At 43.0% G+C, this 24,383-nt stretch overlaps 1 protein-coding gene across 2 annotated transcripts; it reads left to right on the forward strand.

Annotated features, from left to right (window-relative positions):
- The first annotated feature begins 3,658 nt into the window (after positions 1–3,658).
- On the forward strand, positions 3,659–23,975 carry SPATA5L1 (spermatogenesis associated 5 like 1). 2 transcript variants are annotated; one of them, XR_008327541.1, is made up of 10 exons: positions 3,659–3,825; positions 6,221–7,342; positions 8,733–8,918; positions 11,400–11,555; positions 13,330–13,539; positions 15,635–15,862; positions 19,356–19,490; positions 20,336–20,461; positions 23,235–23,812; positions 23,870–23,975. XR_008327541.1 is itself a non-coding variant. In XM_053365359.1 (9 exons), exons 2-9 carry the CDS (start codon positions 6,269–6,271, stop codon positions 23,379–23,381), a joined length of 2,262 nt encoding a protein of 753 aa, XP_053221334.1. In that variant the 5' UTR covers positions 3,659–3,825; positions 6,221–6,268; the 3' UTR covers positions 23,382–23,846. The 2 variants fall into 2 exon arrangements, 1 of the variants encoding a protein (XP_053221334.1); XM_053365359.1 differs by lacking the exon at positions 23,870–23,975 and having other exon boundaries at positions 23,235–23,846.
- The last annotated feature ends 408 nt before the right edge of the window (positions 23,976–24,383 follow it).

Genomic DNA, 24,383 nt, shown 5'->3' on the forward strand with positions numbered 1-24,383 from the left:
CCGCCGGAGCACGATTTCTGCTCTCATTCTGAAGCAAAGTTCTTAACCTGAAGCACTATTTCTGGGTTAGCGGAGTCTGTAATCTGAAGCGTATGTAACCTGAGGTACCACTGTACCAAATAAAGGTCCACACAGTGAAATTTCTCTTAATCTCTCGACTCCCCCCCCCCCCATTCCCTCCTTGGGTCTTATTGTGAACATTTTCAACTGCATCTTGTTTCGTAATCTATGTTTTGAATCTGTCCATATTGTACAGTCAAACCTCAGTTGTCCAACGTAATCCATTCCGGAAGCCTGTCCGGCTTCTGAAATGTTTGACAACCGAGGTGCAGCTTCCGATTGGCTGCAGGAGCTGCCTGCACTCAAGTAGAAACCGCGTCGGGCATTCGGCTTCCAAAAAACATTCAAAAACCGGAACACTTACTTCCGGGTTTTCAGCATTCAGGAGCCGAAACATTCCAAAACAGAGGCATTTGGGAACCAAGGTTTGACTCTAATTGTTACAAGTGTTATTAAAATCCTGCTGATGTTTTCATCTGCTTACAGTGGTCTCCTAAGTACAGTCATACCTTGGTTTTCAAATGCCTTGGGAGTTGAATGTTTTGGCTCCCGAACAATCGAAAACCGGAAATGAGTGTTCTGGTTTTCTAATGTTCTTTGGAACCCAAATGTTCGACGTGGCTTCTGATTGGCTGCAGGAACCTTGGTTCCTGAATGTTTTGGAAGTCAAATGGACTTCCGGAACGGATTCCGTCTGACTTCCAAGGTACCACTGTATATTATAAATTTCTCCCATTCTTTCTTAAAGTTTTTGTCTTCTTGGTTCCTGAGCTTTCTGGTCAGTTTTGCCATTTCGGCATAGTCCATCAGCTTAGTTTGCCATTCCTCTCTGGTCGGGACCCTAGAAGTGTCTTAAGCAGAAGGAAAAAAACCCCTTCTGTGCTCTCTTTTCCTGTACTTTTCCTCACGGATCTAGCCCTGTCATTTTACTCTGCATGAGTGCAAGAGTAAGGTGTGCCTCAAAACCACTACCAGAAAAGCACTGGGGCCAACAGCTACTATGCTACGCCTCTCCTTCCTTAATAATAAAAGTATTGTAGGTGGGATTGCTCTTTTTTTGGAAATAATTTTTATTTGATTTCACAAGTGTAAGATTATAACAATACCAAATACATTACACATATTTAGAGATTTCTCTGAAACTCTAGACTTCCCACCTTCCCCTCCACAGGCCCTATTATCAACCTTTTCAGCTGCATATTATTTCATCATCCAACAAGTTTTATGTCTCTCCATTTGGTCCATAGTAGTTTCTACATGAAATGGAGGCAGAGATTTTGCTTTCTTGGGCTCCATGATGACTGCAGATAGTGACAGCAGCCACGAAATTAAAAGACGCCTGCTTCTTGGGAGAAAAGCAATGACAAACCTAGACAGCATCTTAAAAAGCAGAGACATCACCTTGCCAAAAAAGGTCCCTATAGTAAAAGCTATCGTTTTCCCAGTAGTGATGTATGGAAGTGAGAGCTGGACTATAAAGAAGGCTGATTGCCGAAGAATTGATGCTTTTGAATTATGGTGCTGGAGGAGACTCTTGAGAGTCCCATGGACTGCAAGAAGATCAAACCTGTCCATTCTGAAGGAAATCAGCCCTGAGTGCTCACTGGAAGGACAGATCCTGAAGCTGAGGCTCCAATACTTTGGCCACCTCATGAGAAGAGAAGACTCCCTGGAAAAGACCCTGATGTTGGGAAAGATGGAGGGCACAAGAAGGGGACAACAGAGGACGAGATGGTTGGACAGTGTTCTCAAAGCTACCAGCATGAGTTTGACCAAACTGTGGGAGGCAGTGGAAGACAGGAGTGCCTGGCGTGCTCTGGTCCATAGGGTCACAAAGAGTCGGACACGACTAAATGACTAAACAACAACAACAACAGTTTCTACATTACCAGTGTTATTGCAATCCTGCTAATGTTTTCATCTGCTTACAGTGGTCTCTCAAGCAAATTGTAATTCCCCCCCCCCATTCTTTATTAAATTTCGCTCTTTGGGTCTTTGCGAGTAGCTGGGATTGTTCAATCGGTAGAGCATGAGGCTCTTAATCTCATGGTTGTGGGTTCAAGTCAAAAGATTCCTGCATTGTAGAGGGTTGGACTAGATGTCCCTCTCAGTCCCTTCCATTATATTCTGTGATAATAATAATAAATCAATATAACTTCACTTTATAATCTAAGAGACAGATGAGAGGAAATATTATTAGGAGCACCTCTGTGGTGTAGGGTTAGAATGTTAAGACAAGGACCTGGGAGTTTGGAGTTCAAATCACTTGGTGACCTTGGGGCAGTTACTGCCTCTCACCCTAAAATACCTCAGGTTGTGGGGATTAAATGAGAAGGAAGAGAACTATGTATGTCACCTTGAGCTCCTTGGAGGAAAAGGTGAGTATTTTTCTATTTTTCTATTTATAAAGCTAAAATCCTAACCTGAGCATACCTGGAGTAAGCCCCCAATGAATTTACTCACTTCTGAACATGTCCGGTTAGCATTGCACTGTAAAATAAATTAATTCATGTGTATAAAAATCCTAATGACATTTATTTAGAAGTCCTACTGTGACCAACAGGACTTGCTCCCTCGATGGAACGTGTTGAATTTTTCAAATACCAAAAATGAGGGGTATAAAACGTTTTAACGTGACTTGGGAATTCAAAAGATATTTGGGTGCAACTTACGTAATTTATTTTGCTTAGTATGTAAAATCTGTGCAAAATTGCATAGAAGTCATTAAAAATGATTGCCAAGTACTTGCAGTTTTTTATATTATTATTATTTTAATTTTTTTCTACATTTCAGGTTTATACATTTCACTGATTTTACAATCATTTTAACATTTCAAAACTTGACTTCCTTTCCCCCCCTTTCTGCGGTTCCTTAAATTTATTTTTAATCCCTTCTGCATATTCAAATTAACTTAATTTGCTCATTTTTTCATCTCCGTTAAATATATACTCTTATATACTACAGCGGCAACAATGTCACTAGCCCCAAAATGGAAGGAAGCAGAAGTCCCAGCAAAGGAGGAATGGATACGAAAACTTATGGAATATGCAGAAATGGCAAAAATTACCAGAAGAATAAGAAATCAAGATAACATTGTTTAATAAAAGAATGGAAATAATTTAATATTTACAAATAAATTATAAACCGGTAAGAACATTGGCAGGATTATTGTAATAACCTGCACTTTCCTAAGAGCATATATTATTATTATTATTAAGCATTGCTTGACATTTTCAGAAGGTAAAATTAAAATTCTTTGGTTTTCAGAGAACAGTTATCTGCTTTTTAATACGACCTAGGTTTACCAAACTGAATGGTGTGCAATCTGAAAAATAATAGCACCCAAAAACATATTTTCACTAAGTAAAGTTGCAAAAATTATGTCCCCCCCCCAAAAAAACCCTCACACAGCTGCCCAACACAACTGCTCCCACGCCTCTCTCAATAAAATAGAGACCTCCCTTTTTGCAACTATGCGCCACCCAGCGTCCAACCAGAAGCTTGTTCCTCTTTCCTTTGTCCCACCCAGTTACCACCACCCCCGTTCTCTGATTGGAACCTTCCACTCCACATCCGCTTTCGACGGGACCGGAGGAAAAGCGACTCGCTCCAAGGGTTCGTCTGATTGCCTTCTTTTGCGGGGAGAATTGATTGGCAGGCCTGTTAGCCAATTAGCGGGCTGCACTGTACCATTTCCTTCCCCCTTTGCTTGCTTGCAAAGAAGGAGAAAATGCCTTTGCATGCAAGACAAGTCGCTGGTGCCTGGTGAGTGTTTAGGCTGCAGTCTTATTATACCTTATTATATCTCTACCTGAGATATGCAGGCTCTTTTCTCCTTTGTTTCATCAGAAACTTGCATGCCTTTCACTTTTATTTTATTCCTTCTAAAATAATGCTTAATTATTCACATTTCTCAGCCGCATCCATAAATCCCACCAGATAAACGGGGCAGCAAGACAATGGAAAATAATTATCATTAATCCCAATGCTGCCCTAAAATGCCAGCTAGAGCAATGGTCGTATCTTAATTAGGTATTGAATTTGTATACTGCCCTTCATCCGAATAGCCCAGGGCAGCTCACGACAGAAAAAAACAAAACAAAATGAGAATATAAAATGCATAATAAAAAAATTAGAAAGTCTTAGTTCAGTTACGGGTGTGTGGGTATCTCCAACCTGAGGAAAAATCCTGCAGACACTCATGCTTTTAGAAATTAAACTGGGAAATGTTGCTTATTGTGGCTGTATTTCATGTATGGCTTGGGATGCCTGAATGGGTTCCTTAGTGTTTATTCCTTTGTGTTTAGTGGTTTTTTAAAAAAGCAATAAAGCAGGATATAAATTTGATGAAATAATTGCGTACCTATCCTTGAGCATTTTGCTTTCAGAATTGAGTTTGTGTGTTGGAAGATAGGGTATAAGAAGCCGCTTAAGCCATTGTCAGGCTATTGCTCCATCTAGGCCAGCATTGCCTACTCGGACTGGCAGCAGCTTCACCTGATGCTTCTCCAGCTACTTGATGCTTTTAGTTGCGATTGAACTTGTAACCTTCTGTATGAAAAGCCTAGGCTCTAGCAATGGGCTTTACTGGCTTCCTATAACTACTGGCTGGGTGGAGAGTTAGTCAACAAAAGGCCTGCTGGTGCTCAAGGCTACCTAGAAATTGTGGCCTCTTGCCCCCATATTGTGGCAGCTGGCTGCCCATAACAACGAGGGGAAGGTCTTCTGCATGTTTCCAAGGACCAGCTTTCCTTGTTTGTGAAGTGTGAATTGGTAGTTAAAATGGGTTTCAGGGCAGAGGAGAGATTCAAAGTGAGCGCTGCTGCCTCTAACGTTGGTTATGTTGGTAGGGGGAAAGTGCAGTATATATAAATAGGCAACATTATGTGCATGAAGATCGTATAAGCATCTTATTTTACCAGGTGTGTGTGTATGTGTATACTTCTAAAGGCTACATTTTCTAATAGGCAGCCTCCCAGGGGATACATGCCCAGAAGCAAAGGTGAGCAGAACATTAATTTTTACCTTTGTAAAAGGTAATTTTGGTTCCCCTGTTTCATTTTTGTCAGGTTTGTGTTGGTTAAATGTTTAGTTGGGGTTGGTGGTTACTTTAATTTGGGTATAACTGTAAACTTGTTGTTATTTGTTTTTATTGGTTTGCATGTTGCTTGTATAGGATACCTTGGTTTTTAACGTTTGATGTTTTGCGTTTTATATGTTGCAAGCCACCCAGAGTGGTTGGGGGAGACCCAGCCAGATGGGTGGGATATAAATTAAATTATTATTATTATTATTATTATTATTATTATTATTATTATTACAGTAGGCCTGTTTCTACATACATTATTAGTATAATCGGAGTCAAGGGCACATTCTAGCCAGGGAAAAGAACTTGGGAGAATGTAAAGAAACTGGGGAGAAGGACTGGGGCTAGGAATTATCTGAGGGCCGTATAAAGAGGCTCACTCACACACGAAAACAAAGATCACCACAGCCAATCACAAGCAAACAATCACACCCTAGGCCAACCCCAACCTCTCTTACCACCAAAGGAACACAAGTGAACAACACAAGCAACGCTGACACCAAACTCTACATACATTAAACATAATAGAAACACCGCCACCCGACCCCACCCCCATCCATCTTCCCTCTCTCCACCCCCCCTTTCTTTTTTCTTTCTTTTTTCTTCTCCCCCTAATGCCTCAACAAATGAAACGGATTTGTAAAAATGTTACATGGAAGAAGGAAAAAAATACGAGGCACTACACTTCTGTAAAACAAGAAAATCCTTAATAAAAAATATTTATTTAAAAAAAAAGAGGCTTGGAGGGCCATTGGTCCTCTCAGTTTGAGGTTCTCCATCCATGTGTTAGATAAACTATTCAGGGAAGGCAGACCCCTTCACATTCTGTGATTCAGAAAAGTATTTCTTTTTCAGGCAAATTTTATGTATGGAATGATAACGGAAAGGCTCTTCAGATGTACGGCTGTCTTGTAATTTAATCTTGAATGCATCCAATAACTTTGAACCTTTCTGTGAAACTTGAACCTCTCCCTGAAATCTATTTTTCCTCCTTCCTAAAACCTGCACACACTATTGTTAAATAAAATCAGCTAATTTTATTTTCTTTTTTCGTCTTCATTCTAAACTGTTCAGAGAAACATCTGCGTGTAGGATTTGCGACCCAGCGGGCTCGCCGTGAAGATGGCTTTGTTAAAGCTGTTGCCGCAGGTTCCCGAAGATGAAGGCACCCAAAGGTGCAGGTTGGGGCCTGCTGTATTCTCTGCCCTGGGTGCCACACTGGGCTCCCCAGTGAAGTTCACCCTCCCTACTGGCAGCTGTCTCTGTACCGCCTGGCCGAGGCACGATTTGGCCGACGGCTATTTGCAGGTTGATCTCAAGTGCAGAACTTTGGGCTTAAAGGAGTGCCAGCCCCAAAATCTCACCGTGAGCATGGACCAATTGAAGCTCCTGCCTTCTTGCAAGCTCAGGAGAGTGACAGTCAAAGTCATCTTTAAGAACCGTGCCTTGAAAAAATCCACTCCGAAAACCATGGTGCAGGACATGGTCAAGGAACTTCTGAGAAAGGTCTACGTTTCTCCCCATCACGTCGTTACCTTTGCGCCAATTCTGGGCAATCCGTTGGCATGTGTTGAAATATTGTCCATGGAGCCTGCCACCGCAGAAGAAGCCGGTTTGGTCACCCTCAAAACTGGTGTAACTGTCAAAGAGGCAGTCTCACTAGATTGGCACAACCATTCGACGGAGGACGGTGCCAAAATCCTGGTGGCGGGCGTGAACGACGCGAGCACCTCCTTAAAAGAGATGATCGACTTGCCCTTGCGCTTTCCCAAAACCTTCCAGAAGCTGGGCCTTTCTGTCCCTAGAGGAGTGCTTTTGGTGGGGCCTCCAGGAGTGGGCAAAACACTTCTGGTGAAATCGGTTGCCAGGGGAATTGGTGCCAGCCGCCTTTGCATCGACGGCCCTATAATCTACGGTTCGAGGCCCGGCGAAAGCGAGGAGAACTTGCGGCGAGTTTTTGAACAAGCAAGAGAATTGTCCAGCGAAGGACCTGTTGTTCTTTTTATTGACGAGATCGACTCGTTGTGTCCTAAACGGGGAAGTTCAAGTAATGCCCCAGAAAATCGTCTGGTGGCTCAATTGCTAACTCTTCTAGATGGCATCGGGGGAGAAAATGGCATAGTGATCGTGGCGGCGACAAATCGACCCGATGCCCTGGACCCTGCACTTAGGAGGCCAGGCAGACTGGACCGAGAGGTGATTGTAAATTATATCTTATTTGTTACTTCTGATTGCTGCTTACTGCTTTATTTAGGAAGGGGGAGCCCTTTTTATTTTTTATTTTTTGATACTACTGCGGCCCGTGTTTTCTTAGCCCAAAAATGGAAAACGAGCGAGGTCCCAACTAAAGAAGAATGGCAACTTAAACCGATGGAATATGCGCAGCTTCTGGACCTAACATATAGAATAAGAGAACAAGAAGAACATACGTTTAAAGAAGAATGGAAAACATTTATTGATTATATGGGGGGAAATTGTGTACACTTGAAAATGTTGGCAGCATTAGGATTCAACAGTGAAAATAAGTTTTGATGGATGTAATAATGGAATACTGAATGGTTTAGTTTATGTAAAATATGCAGGGATTTATGTTAGGCAAAATGAACCATGGAAAGAGAGGAAGGGAAGTCATTGATATTTTAAGGTTGTTTAAATGAATACAGTGGTACCTTGGTTTTCGAACGTAATCCATTCCAGAAGACCGTTTGACTTCTGAAATGTTTGAAAACCGAGGCGCAAAGGGCGGTCTGCAGTGGAGAAAATTGAAAAAAAACAACTCAGCGGAAGCCGTTTGACTTCTTAGGCACGTTTGAAAACGGAAGCATTGACTTCTAGGTTTTAGGCGTTTGAAAACCCAAGCGTTCGGCTTCCGAGATGCTCAGAAACCGAGGTACCACTGTATTCTAAAATGTAAAACAGAAAATTTGATAAAAATTATAGAAAGAAAAGGAAGGGGGAGCCCTCTCAATGACCTTGGGGTGTCATGGCTTTCCTCAAAGGACTGTAGAGTTGTAGTTCCTGCAAGAGAACTCTTTTATCATCTGGCCCATTTTCAGAAGTACATTTCACAGCCTTCTTTTGTTCCAAGTGGTAATATTTAGAAATGGACAGTTCCAGGCCTGCCCCGTAGTTGGAATGATGGAAAACGGGGTGATAAATAATTTTACGGTGACGCTTACACACTGGGGTTACTTTGTAGAATTTGCTCATCATGTGGACATTGGAGGGTGTCTTTTAAAGCCATCTGAGTTGGTTGGAGAAGAACATTATGAAGAAGCTCAGGTCTGGGGTTTAGTTCATCCCATCTAGCACTGGGTTGCAGAACCGTCATTCCTCCATATTTTGCCAGACTACAATTCCCACCTGCCCCAGTCAGTCTGTGCAGCGAGGAGGGGTGATGGGAGTTGGAGTCCCACAGCACCTGCCAGGCTAGAGATTGCCCATTGCTGATTGAAACCTTTGCACTCGAAATTGGCCTGAGATTTGCTTCGGGTAAGCCCTGCGTTGCCTACGGCTAATACAGGTTGTGAATTGCCAGGATACACCAAGATAGCCACACATTTCTTTACATTTGCTCTTTTCTTAGGTTATTATCGGGACGCCGACTGTGAAGCAACGGAGGTCTATTCTACAGCTGATTACCGCTGGCATGCCTGTGTCGATTGATGTTAATTTGCTTGAACTTGCAGAAATAACCCCTGGTTATGTTGGAGCTGACCTTACAGCGCTCTGCAGAGAGGCTGCAATGCAGGCTGTGTTTCGTGCCTCTTCGGTAAGGAATTATTTCAGATGTCAGCCCAGAATATTTTTGTGCCCTGGGGGGCATGCACTCTTCCCCCTGCCCCCTGCTTTGTGTTAAATGCTCAGCAGCTTTATCCTGTGTGACATTGTGGCTGCAAATAGACATAGCTTGGTTTTGAGTTGCTGGGCCCACACAACATCTAGGGTGGGGTGGGGAACCGGCTTGGGGGACTTGTGTCAGTTCTACAGGTGCAATTGAGTGTCTGTGTCACTGTGTAACCCACATTTACAAGATATCAATGATTCACACACCTGGGATGCAGAAGAGACTGAGATGATAACACTGGAAATAACTTGTTTGCCCATCACAGTCGGCAAAAGTGGTTGAACTTTGCATACCTGATATGTACTCTTTTTCTGATCTTCAGGCAGTGGGTACCATTAACTGACACCACCCAAACCCAGGAAGGGGTTATAACTGGGGGTTGCCATATTTCAAAAAAGTAACAACCAGCACACCCTGAAAGTTGATGAGCTTTTTTTTAAGGAAGACCCCAAAATTGTTGAGCTTTGCAAAAGTACAAGATATCTGGCGAGGAAAGCCCTAAGAAGGGGACTCTCCAAACTTTTCACAGTGGCCATGGAATACCAACTGACTGTTTGAGGTGGCAGATAAGGGAGCAACTGGGATCATGAGAAGCAATACTCTCCACTGCAATGTTTTATTGCAGATCCACTCTGTGTGTATCATATATGTGCACCTATTTCTGGAATCTGTGCCTTTCACACCCTGTAATATGGCCAAGGAACACAACCTAGGCCGAGACATTTGCAGTTAAGCTCATTTCTCAGTGATCCCTGTTACATTCTAGAGCACAAAGTAAAATGAGATGCTATCAGGGATTGAGGAATGCTTGCTGCATTGAGATTAGCAATGCAGTGGTATCTCGGTTATCAAATGTAATCCGTTCTGGAAGACAGTTTGAGTTCTAAAACATTTGAAAACTGAGGCACAAAGAACTGTCTGCAAATTCAATTGAGAAAATTGAAAAACGCGTAGCGGAAGCCGTTCAACCTCTGAGGCGCATTTGAAAAAGGAAGCATTTACTTCCAGGTTTTCAGTGTTCCGGTTCTGAAACATTTGTCAACGAAGACGTTTGAGAGCAGAGGTATCACTGTATATGGTTATAGGTGCCTGCTTCACTCCAGCCATCTCTATAAACGCAGGGTTACAGTGTCAGAGAGACAATTTGAGCTGGGTGTCAGGGAGAGGCGGTCTTCCTGGCCAATCCCACTGAACGGACCCAGACACTACAGTTCACAGGACCTTTCTCAGTTTCCCCACTCAGCAGTGGGTATTTTTGCTTGTATGGTAAAGGACCCCTGGACGGTTAAGTCCTAACAAAGGCGACTAGGGTTGTGGCGCTCATCTCGCTTTCAGGCCGAGGGAGCTGGCGTTTGTCCACAGACAGCTTTCCGGGCCATGTGGCCAGCATGACTGAACCACTTCTGGCGCAACAGAACAATGTCATGGGAACCAGAGCGCACGGAAACGCCGTTTACCTTTCCGCCGTAGCAGTACCTATTTATCTACTTACCTGTTTAGCTACTTGCACTGGTATGCTTTTGGACTGCTAGGTTGCTAGTAATTATTAATATCACATAGCCACAGTTGCTTCCCCTAGGAGGCCTCTGTAGCTATGTTATCCCAAGCTCCTGGATAGCATAGCAGAGTTGCACGTCTCTGTAGAATCAGAGTGTTGTAAAACATTATAACTTGAATGTTGTAACAGACACTATCTGCCCTGTGGGAAAGAAGGGAAAAGTGAGGCAAACAGGCAAAGACGATATTAGAGACAGCTCTAGTCAAACTGTCCCCTCCCTGCCCAACTGTACAATTAGTAGTGGGGACACAGGTGGCGCTGTGGTCTAAACCATTGAGCCTCTCGGGCTTGCCAATCAGAAGGTCGGCAGTTCGAATCCCCACGACGGGGTGAGCTCCCGTTGCTCTGTCCCAGCTCCTGCCAACCTAGCAGTTTGAAAGCACTCCAGTTCAAGTAGATAAATAGGTACCACTGCAGTGGGAAGGCAAATGGCATTTCCGTGCACTCTGGTTTCTGCCACGGCTTTCCATTGCGCCAGAAGCAGTTGTCATGCTGGCCACCTGACCCGAAAAGCTGTCTGTGGACAAACACCGGCTCCCTCGGCCTGAAAGTGAGTTGAGCGCCGCAACCCCATAGTCGCCTTTGACTGGACTTAACCGTTCAAGGGTCCTTTACCTTTACACCTACAATTTATATCATTTATTTGCTTTAGTATTTTGCCATTGTAAATTGCTCTGGGTGCCTTGTCAGAAAGCAGTATATAAATGTAAGTTGTGGACCCAGATATACGGACTGATTGTTCTTTGGCAGGGCTGCTAAGACTTCTCACAGGTGAGTGACTTCAGGGTTTGGGGCATTAAAAGCAAACAAACCTTTTTTTCCCTCTGCTTGTACATACATTTCTTCAGGATTCAGTTGACACAGTGCACATGTCGGACTTCCATGAAGCATTGAAAAAGATTCGGCCATCCTCTGCTCGAAGTGGAGTTGGGCTTGCAGACTTCAGACCCGTTGCCTGGGATCAGATTGGTGGCCTTGAAGATGTGAAACTCAAGTTAAAACAGGTAGCGTTACAGAGACGGATTTCAAGGGCGGCTATACATTCACAGGTCTTGGATTCTGCAATTATTACTTTATTTATCACATTTTCAGCTCTCTCCTCTCATGGAGCTTGGGGAGATGTTTATAGCAATACTGATGTAGAGACAAAATAACATGTAAGATTGTAGCCAGATTTAGATGACTGCTTAAACCAGGAATCAGGAAATGGTGGCCCTCCAAGAGGTTGCTCGATCCTGACCATTGTTGATGCTGGTAGGGGCTGGTGGGAATTTGAATCCACCAGTATCCAGAGGACCACAGGTTCCTTATGCTTATTTAGAGGGTTCAAAATGCTTTGTTAGTTTTGTGAGAATTATTTCTCTACATGACAGAGGAAATGGGGCAGAGGGGAACTTTCTTCTGCAAGCTGGTTTACTGCCTTCAGACCATAACCTTTATTTATTTATTAAATTTTTGTATACTGCCCTATACGCACAGGTCTCAGGGTGGTTACAACATAAAACTGCAATATAAAAACACAAAATGCATAATAAAAACAAAAACAACCCAATTAACACCCCTCAACACATTTTAAAAGGGCATCAGATATCAATCAGCCAAAGGCCTGGTTAAAGAGGAACGTTTTTACCTGGCGCCTAACATTTTTGCCTGGTGCCTAAATGAAGGCACTAGGCAAACTTCCCTGGGGAGAGCATTCCACAGACGGGGAGCCACTGCAGAGAAGGCCCCTACGCTCAGTGCAGTTGAGTGCAGAGAAAGTTATCAGCTCAAAGCCTTAAAGGAAACTCAAAACCAGGAATGATGTTTGTTTAGCAGAAAGTTATTTCTCTCTGGATTGTGGGTCCATCTCTGTTATCAGTGTAGCACTGTGGGGTGACAAGTACATTGATCTGAAGCTGTAATACAAATAATAAATTATTATTTATACCTCCCCATCTGACTGGGATCCTCAGCCACTCTGGGCAGCTCCCAACAGAATATTAAAAACACAATAAAACATCAAACATTAAAAACTTCCCCAAACAGGGCTGCCTTCAGATGCCTTCTAAAAGTCAGATCGTTGTTTATTTCCTTGAAATCTGAAGGGAGGGCATTCCACAGGGCGGGCGCCACTACCAAGAAGGCCCTCTGCCTGCTTCCCTATAACCTCACTTGCAGGGGGGGAACCACCAGAAGGCCCTAGGAGCTGGACCTCAGTGTTCAGACTGAACGATGGGGGTGGAGACGCACCTTCAGGTGTAATAATAATTTATTATTTCTACCCCGCCCATCTGGCTGGGTTTCCCGTCTCAGCTGGGCCGAGGCCATTTAGGGTTTTAAAGGTCAGCACCAACACTTTGAATTGTGCTCAGAAACGTACTGGGAGCCAATGCAGCTCTTTCAGGACTGATGTTATACTGTCTCGGCAGCCGCTCCCAGTCACCAGTCTAGCTGCCGCATTCTGGATTAGTTGCAGTTTCCGGGTCACCTTCAAAGGTATCCCCATGTAGAGCGCATTGCAGTAGTCCAAGAGGGAGATAACCAGAGCATGCACCACTCTGGCGAGACTGACTGCGGGCAGGTAGGGTCTCAACCTGCGTACCAAATGGAGCTGGTAGACAGCTGCCCTGGACACAGACTTGACCTGCGCCTCCATGGACAGCTGTGAGTCCAAAATGACTCCCAGGCTGCACACCTGATCCTTCAGGGGCACAGTTGTCCCATTCAGTGTTGCTTTGTATGATCTAATGCTATAAGGAATTAATGGAAGTTTCTATGGCTTTTTTGTATTTGCAGAGCATTGAATGGCCTATAAAATTCCCAGAGGCTTTTGTGAGAATGGGGCTTGCCCGCCCAAAGGGCATCCTTTTGTATGGACCATCAGGTTGTGCCAAAACTACGCTTGTAAAAGCAGCAGCCACAAGCTGTCACTGTTCCTTTCTGTCTGTGAGCGGCGCCGACCTTTTCTCGCCTTACGTTGGAGATTCGGAGAAGATTTTGTCTCAGGTTTGTTTTTTATTCTCCTCGTAGTCTGCAGTCCTTGGGTGAAAATAGACCATGTTAAATATTTGGCTGGTTCAGGCCTAGCCACCCTGCTTTAATAACCCATAGCTAGATTCTAGTTTTATATTGTGGCTGATAGACTGAGATTAAACTTTGGCTTCCTGGTTTGGGTACAAGAAAAAATGGTGGTTTCAGAAATGGTTTAAGTTTTCTGTTACAGTGTGCTAGAGAAGGGAGGAAAGAGCACGCAGGCACGGAACTCATTTTATTATGCCGACTTTTTTTGCATCTGAGGTGACAGTGTGTCCACAGAATAAGATAATTTAAGATAATAAAAAACAGTTAAACATAAAAACCAGGCAGAGGGCCTTCTCGATAGTGGCGCCCACCATGTGGAATGCCCTCCTATCAGATTTCAAGGAAATAAACAACTGCCTGAATTTTAGCTTAGGGAATTTTTAAATCTTTTATCTTTTATCACTAATAATAATAATAATAATAATAATAATAATAATAATAATAATAATATCTGTTGGGAGCTACCCAGAGTGACTTGGGAAACCTAGCTGGATGGGTGGGGTATATATTATTATTATTATTATTATTATTATTATTATTATTATTATTATTTATTATTATGTCTACACTTTCATTATTAAGGGCTACCGTCTCACTCTGTATACATCGTAACTTCAGACAAGCCATGCTAATTGAAGTACCTTTCAACTTGATGCTAAATTTTTGTATTGAGCCTTTTTCATGGATTTACATTTATCTCTTGGTGTGGCAGGGCTGACTTTTTATGCCTTTAAAAATTGTTGGTGGTAGTTTATTAATCACCTTCCAAACAACCACCTCAAAGCGATTTGCACGTAAGAGAATTAAAAACAGTTAAACAGAAACAGAAAAAAAACATTAGCAGGATTGCTGTAATAACCTGCAGTCTTATAAGAGTATATATTTACAGTAGATAATTAAATGAGCAAGTTAAATGAATTTGGATTTGCAGAAGATATTAAAAAATAAATTTAAGGACCCACAGAAAGGGGGGGGAAGGAAGTCGAATTTTGAAACGTGAAATTGATTGTAAAACTAATGAAATGTATAAATTTGAAAAGAATGAATAAAAAGCTAAGTAAATAAATAAAACCATAACAAAATAGACATTCATGGTAAATACCTATTTATCCAGCAGGGAAATCCTGTCAGAAATATAAATTCTTCAGTTGTGTCATGAAAGTGCAGGTTGTGGTTGCCTGTCGAAGATCAACAGAAACACAGAACAGAGACAGCCACACCAAAAGCCCGGCTTTGAGTTACTGCAGAGCAAGCTTCTGAGATCTTTATATCATGCAAAAGAAGCTCTTCTACAAATCAGAGTGATCTGCTGGGTATATAGTTGGCTTCAGCAAGTATAGTGCTATCTTGGTTCTCAAACTTAATCCGTTCTGGAAGTCCATTCCAAAACCAAAGCAAAACAAACAAAAAACAAATATCTTTAATACGGTCAATGACCAGAAAGCCCAAAACCAAAGCGTTCCAAAACCAAAGTGCACTTTCCCGTAGAAAGTAATGCAAAATGGATTAATCCGTTCCAAACTTATATAAACAACCCCTAAAACAGAAATTTAACATGAATTTTACTATCTAACAAGACCATTGATTCATAAAACGAAAGCATTAAACAATGTACTGCGGTCACAGAATCAAGCTGAACTGGTTTCCACACTGTCACGAAAACAAAACAAAAAAAAAGCCGCAAAAATGCAAAATAAATAGCAAAAACAGACGGACACTCAAAACGGAAGCATGGCACTCAAATCGGAAGCGTAACACTCAAAACAGAGCATGTTTGGCTTCCAAAAAAAGTTTGCAAACCAGAACACTGCCGGGTTTGCAGTTTTTGGGTTCCAAGTTTTTTGAGTACTAAGGCATTTGAGAACAAAGGTACCACTGTACAAAGAAAAATTTACACTTCATTTGAACATAGGGGAAAAATTCATGTCTTCCCCCCTATTTGACTTAAATTATGCATTCTGCACAGATGTATGATTTCTACCTATCTCCCCCACCCGCCGCTTAATTTTACTTATTCAAGGTATTTCGTCAAGCAAGAGCCAATGCGCCTGCAATTGTGTTCCTTGATGAGATCGACTCTATCCTGGGATCTCGGTCAGTCAGTAAAACAGGGCATGGCGTCCAGGAGAGAGTTCTTTCTGTCCTCCTTAATGAATTGGATGGCGTTGGGCTGAAGTTTACGGAGAGGAGAGGAAATAAAGCCGAGCTGGAAAACGACAGTCGAGAACAAACAGAAAATGATAGAGAGGTATCTAATTCTCATAATGAGATGTTTTTCATCCTTTTGCTTTCGTAGATGAGCTCATTTCTATCTGCTAAATCTGTTATGGCATAAATGTAGAAACCTAGGTTGCAACAACAGACACAGGCCCCTTATGCACTGTACAATTTAAACAGTATCATACCACTTTAAACAGTCGTGGCTTCCTGCAAGGAATTCTGGGAACTGTAGTTTGCTAAGGGTCCTGAGAGTTGGTAAAGGTAAAGGGACCCCTGACCATTAGGTCCAGTCGTGACCGACTCTGGGGTTGCGGCGCTCATCTCGCTTTATTGGCCAAGGGAGCCGGCGTACAGCTTCCGGGTCATGTGGCCGGCATGACTAAGCTGCTTCTGGCAAACCAGAGCAGCGCACGGAAACGCCGTTTACCTTCCCGTCGGAGCGGTACCTATTTATCTACTTACACTTGACATACTTTCGAACTACTAGGTTGGCAGGAGCAGGGACCGAGCAACAGGAGCTCACCCCGTCGCAGGGATTTGAACCGCCGACCTTCTGATCAGCAAGTCCTAGGCTCTGTGGTTTAACCCACAGCGCCACCCGCGTCCACCTGAGAGTTGTTTGTTGTTGTTGTTGTTGTTTAGTCGTTTAGTCGTGTCCGACTCTTCGTGACCCCATGGACCAGAGCACGCCAGGCACCTCTGTCCTCCACTACCTCCCGCAGTTTGGTCAAACTCATGCTGCTAACCTCGAAAACACTATCCAACCATCTCATCCTCTGTCGCCCCCTTCTCCTTGTGCCCTCCATCTTTCCCAGCATCAGTGTCTTCTCCAGGGAGTCTTCTCTTCTCATGAGGTGGCCAAAGTACTGGAGCCTCAGCTTCACGATCTGTCCTTCCAGTGAGCACTCAGGGCTGATTTCATTAAGAATGGATGCGTTTGATCTTCTTGCAGTCCATGGGACTCTCAAGAGTCTTCTCCAGCACCATAATTCAAAAGCATCAATTCTTCGGCGATCAGCCTTCTTTATGGTCCAGCTCTCACTTCCATACATCACTACTGGGAAAACCATGGCTTTAACTATACGGACCTTTGTTGGCAAGGTGACGTCTCTACTTCTCAAGATGCTGTCTAGGCCTGTCATTGCCCTTCTCCCAAGAAGCAGGCGTCTTTTAATTTCGTGGCTGCTGTCACCATCTGCAGTGATCTGAGAGTTGTTAGGAGACGCTTAATCCTCTCACAGAGATACCATTCCCAGTTTATATCTAACATTGTTTATATCTAACATTGCCAGTGGTGGTATTTATCAATTTAAGGGAAAATGCATTCAAGGATAACTGTGCAGAAAACCGAACAAAACGATTTTCAAAACGATTTAATAGATGGGCGGGGTATAAATAATAATTATTGTTATTGTTATTATTATTATTATTATTATTATTATTATTATTGACTTAAGAACCTACTATTGATGGCGTTCACTGGGGAAATGGACTGATTATTAAACCACTCTGGGAATGGTATCTCTGTGTGAGAGTTGTTAGGAGACGCTTAATCCTCTCACAGAGATACCATTCCCAGAGTGGTTTAATAATCAGTCCATTTCCCCAGTGAACGCCATCAGTAGTAGGTTCTTAAGTCCATTATTATTATTATTATTATTATTATTATTATTATTATTATTTATACCCCGCCCATCTGTTAAATCGTTTTGAAAATCGTTTTGTTCGGTTTTCTGCACAGTTATCCTTGAATGCATTTTCCCTTAAATTGATAAATACCACCACTGGCAATATTAGATATAAACAGATAAATAGAAGGACGCATGGAGAAAATACTGCAAATGGGTTTCTTTGAAACCTTTTCCATAAGTTTGCTTACTTTGCATTTTATGTCTACAAAGGTTGTAATGGGTTTAAGCTACATACAACAATGATTATCTCAGGTTGGGCTTTAATTTTGATAAATCCTGAATAAAGAACTAGTTGGCTTTCTTCTAATACTGCGTAACAGGGATGGGGAACTTATAGCTAGTCCCAGCCAGCTTGGAGAGCAGTCAAGGGCAATGGCAGTTGTAGTTCAACATCATAAGGCCACAGGATTTCCATCTATGCCTCATAGTTCTATAACCCTGGACAATCCTGTACATGAAAAGAGTTAGTGAAACTTTTTGTTACCATCAGTACAATCTTTTTTTTTTAAAGAATAATATTTATTAAATTTTCCATTTTAACAATCCAATAAAAGCCACATTAAAAACATTCCAAATTGTAATACAATCTAACAGTTCAAATTTTATGCCAGATTATAAATCTCCATCAGTGCAATCTTATATATGTCTACTCCAGGCTACCTCAACCTTGGCCCTCCAGATGTTTTGAGACTACAATTCCCATCATCCCTGACCACTGGTCCTGCTAGCTAGGGATCATGGGAGTTGTAGGTCAAAAACATCTAGAGGGCCGAGGCTGAGGAAGCCCAGTCTACTCTGAAGTATGTTCCATTGAGTTTAGTGAGGCTTATTCCTAGTATTTATTTACAGTGGTACCTTGGGATACATATGCTTCAGGTTACATACGCTTCAGGTTACAGACTCCGATAACCCAGAAATAGTACCTCGGGTGAAGAACTTTGCTTCAGGATGAGAACAGAAACCGCGCGGCGGCAGCAGGAGGCCCCATTAGCTAAAGTGGTGCTTCAGGTTAAGAACAGTTTCAGCTTAAGAACGGACCTCCAGAACGAATTAAGTACTTAACCAGAGGTACCACTGTATAGGATTGCAGCCTAATTCTTTTCTTAGTGGACTTGTTGTCTAAAACAAGTATGTGGGCTAATCTAAAGCCACCTTTAATTTTTCGTGAATAAGCAGGATATACAGTTAATGTGAATTAAACATTTTCCCCCCAATAATGAATTTGGGGGGGGGATGTTTAAAAGACCCAGAATCCTTCCTGTTGGGGATAATTCAGCCTGAAACTCCCAGGTGTCAAAAAAGGTTATTTATGTATGCCACTACTGCGGCCCGTGTTTTGTTAGCCCAAAAATGTAAAACGAGCGAGGTCCCAGCCAAAGAAGAATGGCAGCTTAAGTTGACAGAATATGCACAACTTGCAGACTTAACATACAGAATAAGAGAACAAGAAGAACATATGTTTAAGGAATATTGGAAAACGTTTATTGAATATATGGGAAATGTGTACAGCTGAAAACGCTGGTAGCATTAAGATAAATTCAACAGTGTAAATAAGTTTTGATGGATGCAATAGTGGAATACTGAATGGTATAGTTTTTGTAAAATATGTGGGGATTTGTGATATGTAAAATGAACCATGGAAAGAGAAGAAGGGAAGTCATTGATATCTTAAGGATGTAAAATTAATATTTTAAATTGTAAAACAGAAAATTTTAATAAAAATTAGCTAGGTAGACAGACAGACAGACAGACAGACAGACAGACAGACAGACAGACAGTTAATGTGCAAATGCTTATTTTTCAAGCGTTTAATTTTTGCCAACTTTCTAGCTGGAATTTCAGGAGGTTTTTAACAAAGATGTTGTTGTCGTCGCTGCAACCAACAGACCAGACATGCTGGACGATGCCTTGTTGCGTCCTGGACGGTTTGACAAGATCATCTATATTGCACCTCCAGATCGGAAGGTAGGGCACAAATCCAGAGGTGAATTTTAAACCGCAGAGATAGGCAATTACGAGCATTCCGTTTTTCACAAAGAAAGGTATATGAAGCCTGTTGAGACTTGGCTTTAAACTTCCAGATATTTAGCAGGCAAGCCAGGGTTTAGAGCTGATTGTCTGCTTTCATATTCCATCCTCTTAGAACTCGGCTTCCTAAGTTTGTGCCATTCTAAAGATGCATCTGCCGTTTGAGACACAGAACAGCAGTTAGCATGCTACTTTGTTAAAAACAACAACACACAATTAAGTGGTGAATAAATTTTGTGAAATAAATAATAAAATAGTAGCTGTGAGTTCCCAGTTTGACAGCCTTTTGCAAACCATAGTAAGTTGACCTAGGTTTAGATACAATGCCAGTCCATGGTTCGGTGCTGTATCTGAATGCAGCAGTGTATATCATAATTGTTCTTTTTTTAAAAAAAGTGTTAAACCTATTTCAGAGTAGACTGGACTTGTACTTCAATGCTGCAGAATACTGGCTTTCAAACTGTGTTCCAGGGAGGTTCCTTAGAAACTTTTCAGAGGTTTCATGGTGAAAAGATCAATAACAGGGAATAAATGCCCTTTATATGTAGTTCGTTTGCCATTGCTCTTTTTGCCACTATAAGGGAATTTGGGAAGCTGTCTAAAATGGGCAAATACTTTTATCTGCTTTGGGAGGGTGTATTTATTTTATGCCATTCCTAAAATCTGATGTGTAGTGATCCATTAAGGAAAATATCATTCTACTCTCAGCTAGCCTACCCAACTGGCTGCCTTCTTACTTACAAATACGTAACTCTGACCCTTTCTTTTCTGTTTTATATTAGGGAAAGCTTTCTATTTTGAAAATCTGCACTGAAAAAATTCCCGTTGATCCCGATGTTTCTCTAGAGGATATAGCAGCTCGTGCTAATCTGTTCTCTGGAGCTGACCTTGAAAATCTTTGCAAGGAGGTAAGGCTTTTAATTTTCCTAATTAGTCCTAATTAGTCTTGGGAGAGTCTTCTGAAATGTTCTAATTTTTCCTAATTAAGGGAGAAAGGCTTCATGTAAGCTTGAGAGAGAAGTAAAATCTCAACTTGAAGTGAAGTTTGTGTTTGTAAGGAAGAGACACAATCTAGCATTGCAAATAATCACATGCTATTTGATTGTTTTTGCCTTGGAAGATCTCAAATGGGAAATTCAAATGGCTTCTTAATTTAATTTAGTATCTGGTACAAATTAAGAATACAGTATGTCAGCAAACAAAACAAAAAGAGGCAGATATAGTGTGAAATCCAACTGGATTGTATTTGGGGTAGACCCATTGTGTTGGACTCATCTACGTTTTGATTGTGTTCTTCCACCAAGAACTTCAGTGTACTTCATGGGTCTCCTTCCCCAACACACACTTTATTCTCACAACAACCTTGTGGAGGTTGGGCAGTTTTGGCATTTCATGCCATTGTGAATAGCACCAGAGTCACTGCTTTCCATGAGGACATACACAGGCAATGTATATTGAAATGGCTCCCAGATCGTTCTGGTGTTCCATTCCTAATCTAAGAAGATCTTACAGGATCATGTCAATGGTCATTACAGCGCCCGATGGTAAGATTACCGTATTTTTTGCACCATAACACTCACTTTTTTCCTCCTAGAAAGTAAGGGGAAATGTCTGTGCATGTTATGGAGCGAATGCCTGCGGATGGCGGGGGGATCTGCTGCAGTCGTGAGCAGAGGATCCATGGTTCCCCTTCCTTCCCTCCTCCGTGGCTCGCTTTGAAACAGCAAAGCGGGAGAAGAGCCGCTGAGTGGGGAGGAGAGAGGGACAGAGAGCCTGCTTGCTTTAAAGGAGCAAAGCGAGAGAGGAGAGGAGCCTTCTCCTCTCATACCCCTCTTCTGCATTATTAACAGCATCCTTCTCCACCCACCCCACGCGTGTTCCTTGTTCCTTGAGTGCTTTTCCTTCCCTCCCCACTTAAAACGTGGTTACAAAGCGCAGATCCACATGGATCCTCAGGATTTTTGCATTGGGCTACCCCAAACTCACCGTCAGATCACATGTCTGTGGCCACAGCATGAACCACAAAAATCATACATCCGCTGTTTCATTTAGAATATTTTTTTTCTTGTTTTCTTTCTCTAAAAACTATGTGCGTGTTATGGTCGGGTGCGTGTTATAGAGCGAAAAATACGGTACCTAGGACAGGAGTGGGTAAACGGATCCCTCACACTTTGCCACCTATCTTACTGACATCAGGCGACCAATTTTCCCTTCGCAGCATGGCAAAAAATAAAGTCAGGCAAGGCCTGGGGTTACCACCTAACCAGAAGGATATTCTCTCAGGCAAATAGGTCACACCGCCAATGCAGCAGGCTTGGAGTCATCACCTATCAGCTGATAGGCAATAAGTTCAAACCTGCTGGACTTCTCCAAGTCCATGCTTTGGACAGAGGTCATCTGCACTACTGAGTTCCCTGTGAACGCGGTATCCTGCCTGATCCCAGCAGGTTTGCTCTGACCGCCACTCCTCTGATCGTTTGCCAATGCACAATCAGAAGCACATTTTAAGGCTCCCAAGGTTGTGCATTGGCAACCGTAGGCCTGTCTCTCCCATGTCTGATTTCACCCATGGCATCAGGTGCAGGGCAGGTGGGTGTGGTTTGGGGAAAACAGCCTCATGGGCCAAATCGAAACCCTAAGTAGATCCATGAGCTGGGGTAACTGTGCCCCTGAAGGACCAGGTGTGCAGCCTGCGAGTCATTATGGACTCACAGCTGCCCATGGAGGCGCAGGTCAGTTCTATGTCCAGGGCAGCTGTCTACCAGCTCCATCTGGTACGCAGGCTGAGACCCCACCTGCCCATGGACTGTCTCACGAGAGTGGTGCATGCTCTAGTTATCTCCCGCTTGGACTACTGCAATGCGCTCTACGTGCGGCTACCTTTGAAGGTGACCCAGAAACTACAACTAATCCAGAATGCGGCAGCTAGACTGGTGACTGGGAGTGGCTGCCGAGACCACATAACACCAGTCCTGAAAGACCTACATTGGCACCCAATACGTTTGTGAGCACAATTCAAAGTGTTGGTGCTGACCTTTAAAGCCCTCAACGGCCTTGGCCTAGTATACCTGAAGGAGCATCTCCACCCCCATCATTCAGCTGAGGTCCAGCTCCGAGGGCCTTCTGGCGGTTTCCTCACTGCGAGAAGTGAGGTTGCAGGTAACCAGGCAGAGGGCCTTCTCGGTAGTGGCGCCCGCCCTGTAGAACGCCCTCCCTTCAGATGTGAAGGGAATAAACAACTATCTGACTTTTAGAAGACATCTGAAGGCAGCCCTGTTTAGGGAAGTTTTTAATGTTTGATGTTTTATTGTGTTTTTAATATTATGTTGGGAACCGCCAAGAGTGGCAGGGGTATAAATATATTATTATTATTATTATTATTATTATTATTATTATTATTATTATTAGCAACCACAGGTTTGTCTCTCCCACAGCTGTTTTCACCCATGGCATCAGGTGCATGGTAGGTGTGTCTGGTTTGGGGAAAACAGCTTTGTAGGCCAAATTGAAACCCTAAGTAGGTCCATGAGCTGTAGGTATCCCACACCTGGAGTAGAAATAATGGATGGTAGTAGTAAAGTTTTATGCTCAGAGTCGGCGTATGGAAATGATTGGCCCTTACTTAGTCGTGTTCATTAACTAAGCTTCGTTCATGTCGGTTTCTCCTCCCCTACCCCTTAGGCTGCTTTATTGGCATTGCAAGAGAACAAAGTTGAAGCAACACCTGTGAAGCAGAAACACTTTGAAAAATCCTTGGAGATCGTCAAACCGTCGCTAACCAACGAAGAGCTGGAATTTTATGAAAAAATGTTTAGAAATCGGGAATGATTCTTGTGAAAACAGTAGGGGCTTATTATCCACATTGACATAAGCAACAACTCTTGGCAATGAATTCAACACATCTGTAAAGAGAACAGAGGGGATGTGGTTGTTTATTCATTTATTTAGAGTGTAAATTTCTCCATCGCCTCTTCAGACTTTTTCAAGGCAGCTCATATACACAGAGGTTTCTCTTGGGATTACAGTGAAATTTAGATCCTATGGATGGAAGAGCCTGCCAGAGAAGACTGGCTGATAAAGATGATGGACTATGCCGAAATGGCGAAAATGACCGGGAGAATTAGAAATCAAGAAGACAAAAGCTTTAATACAGAGTGGGGAAAATTTATAAGCTACTTAGGAGAACACTGCAAAGAATTAAAAACCTTGGCAGGATTGGAAAAACACTTGTGATTTAGTAAGAACTAGAGTATAATGAAGTCCGACTCATGAAGAGTCGGACACAACTAAACAACAACAACAAAGGGTATAATGAGGATTTTAAGGGAAAATGGAGGATAATATGAGATTCAGGGCAAAACGGATTAATAATGGAACCCATGGAGGGAAGTCCAAGATTTCAGGGAATCCTATATACTTAACATTTACCGTATTTTTCGCCCTATAGGACACACTTTTTCCCCTCCAAAAATGAAGGGGAAATGTGTGTGCGTCCTATGGGGCGAATGTAGGCTTTCGCTGAAGGCTGGAGAGTGAGAGGGGTCGGTGCTCACTGATGCCTCTAGCTCTCCAGGCTTCAGGAAGCTATCCGCAAGCCTTGCAAGCCTGGCGGGAGGTCCCGCGGGCTCACAAGGCTTGTGGGCAGCAGCCTGCCGCCTGAAGCACGTGGAGCCCTCCAGAGGGCTCCCCGTGCTTCGGGCGGGCGTCCGCAAGCCTTGCGCGCCTGGCGGGAGGTCCTGCCGGGCGCGCGAGGCTTGGGGCGGCAGCCTGCAGCCCGAAGCACGAGGCGCCCTGCGGAGGGTGCCCTGTGCTTCGGGCAGGTGTGCGCAA

This window comes from Podarcis raffonei, chromosome 14 (assembly GCF_027172205.1).
Source record: "Podarcis raffonei isolate rPodRaf1 chromosome 14, rPodRaf1.pri, whole genome shotgun sequence".
NCBI lineage: Eukaryota > Metazoa > Chordata > Lepidosauria > Squamata > Lacertidae > Podarcis > Podarcis raffonei.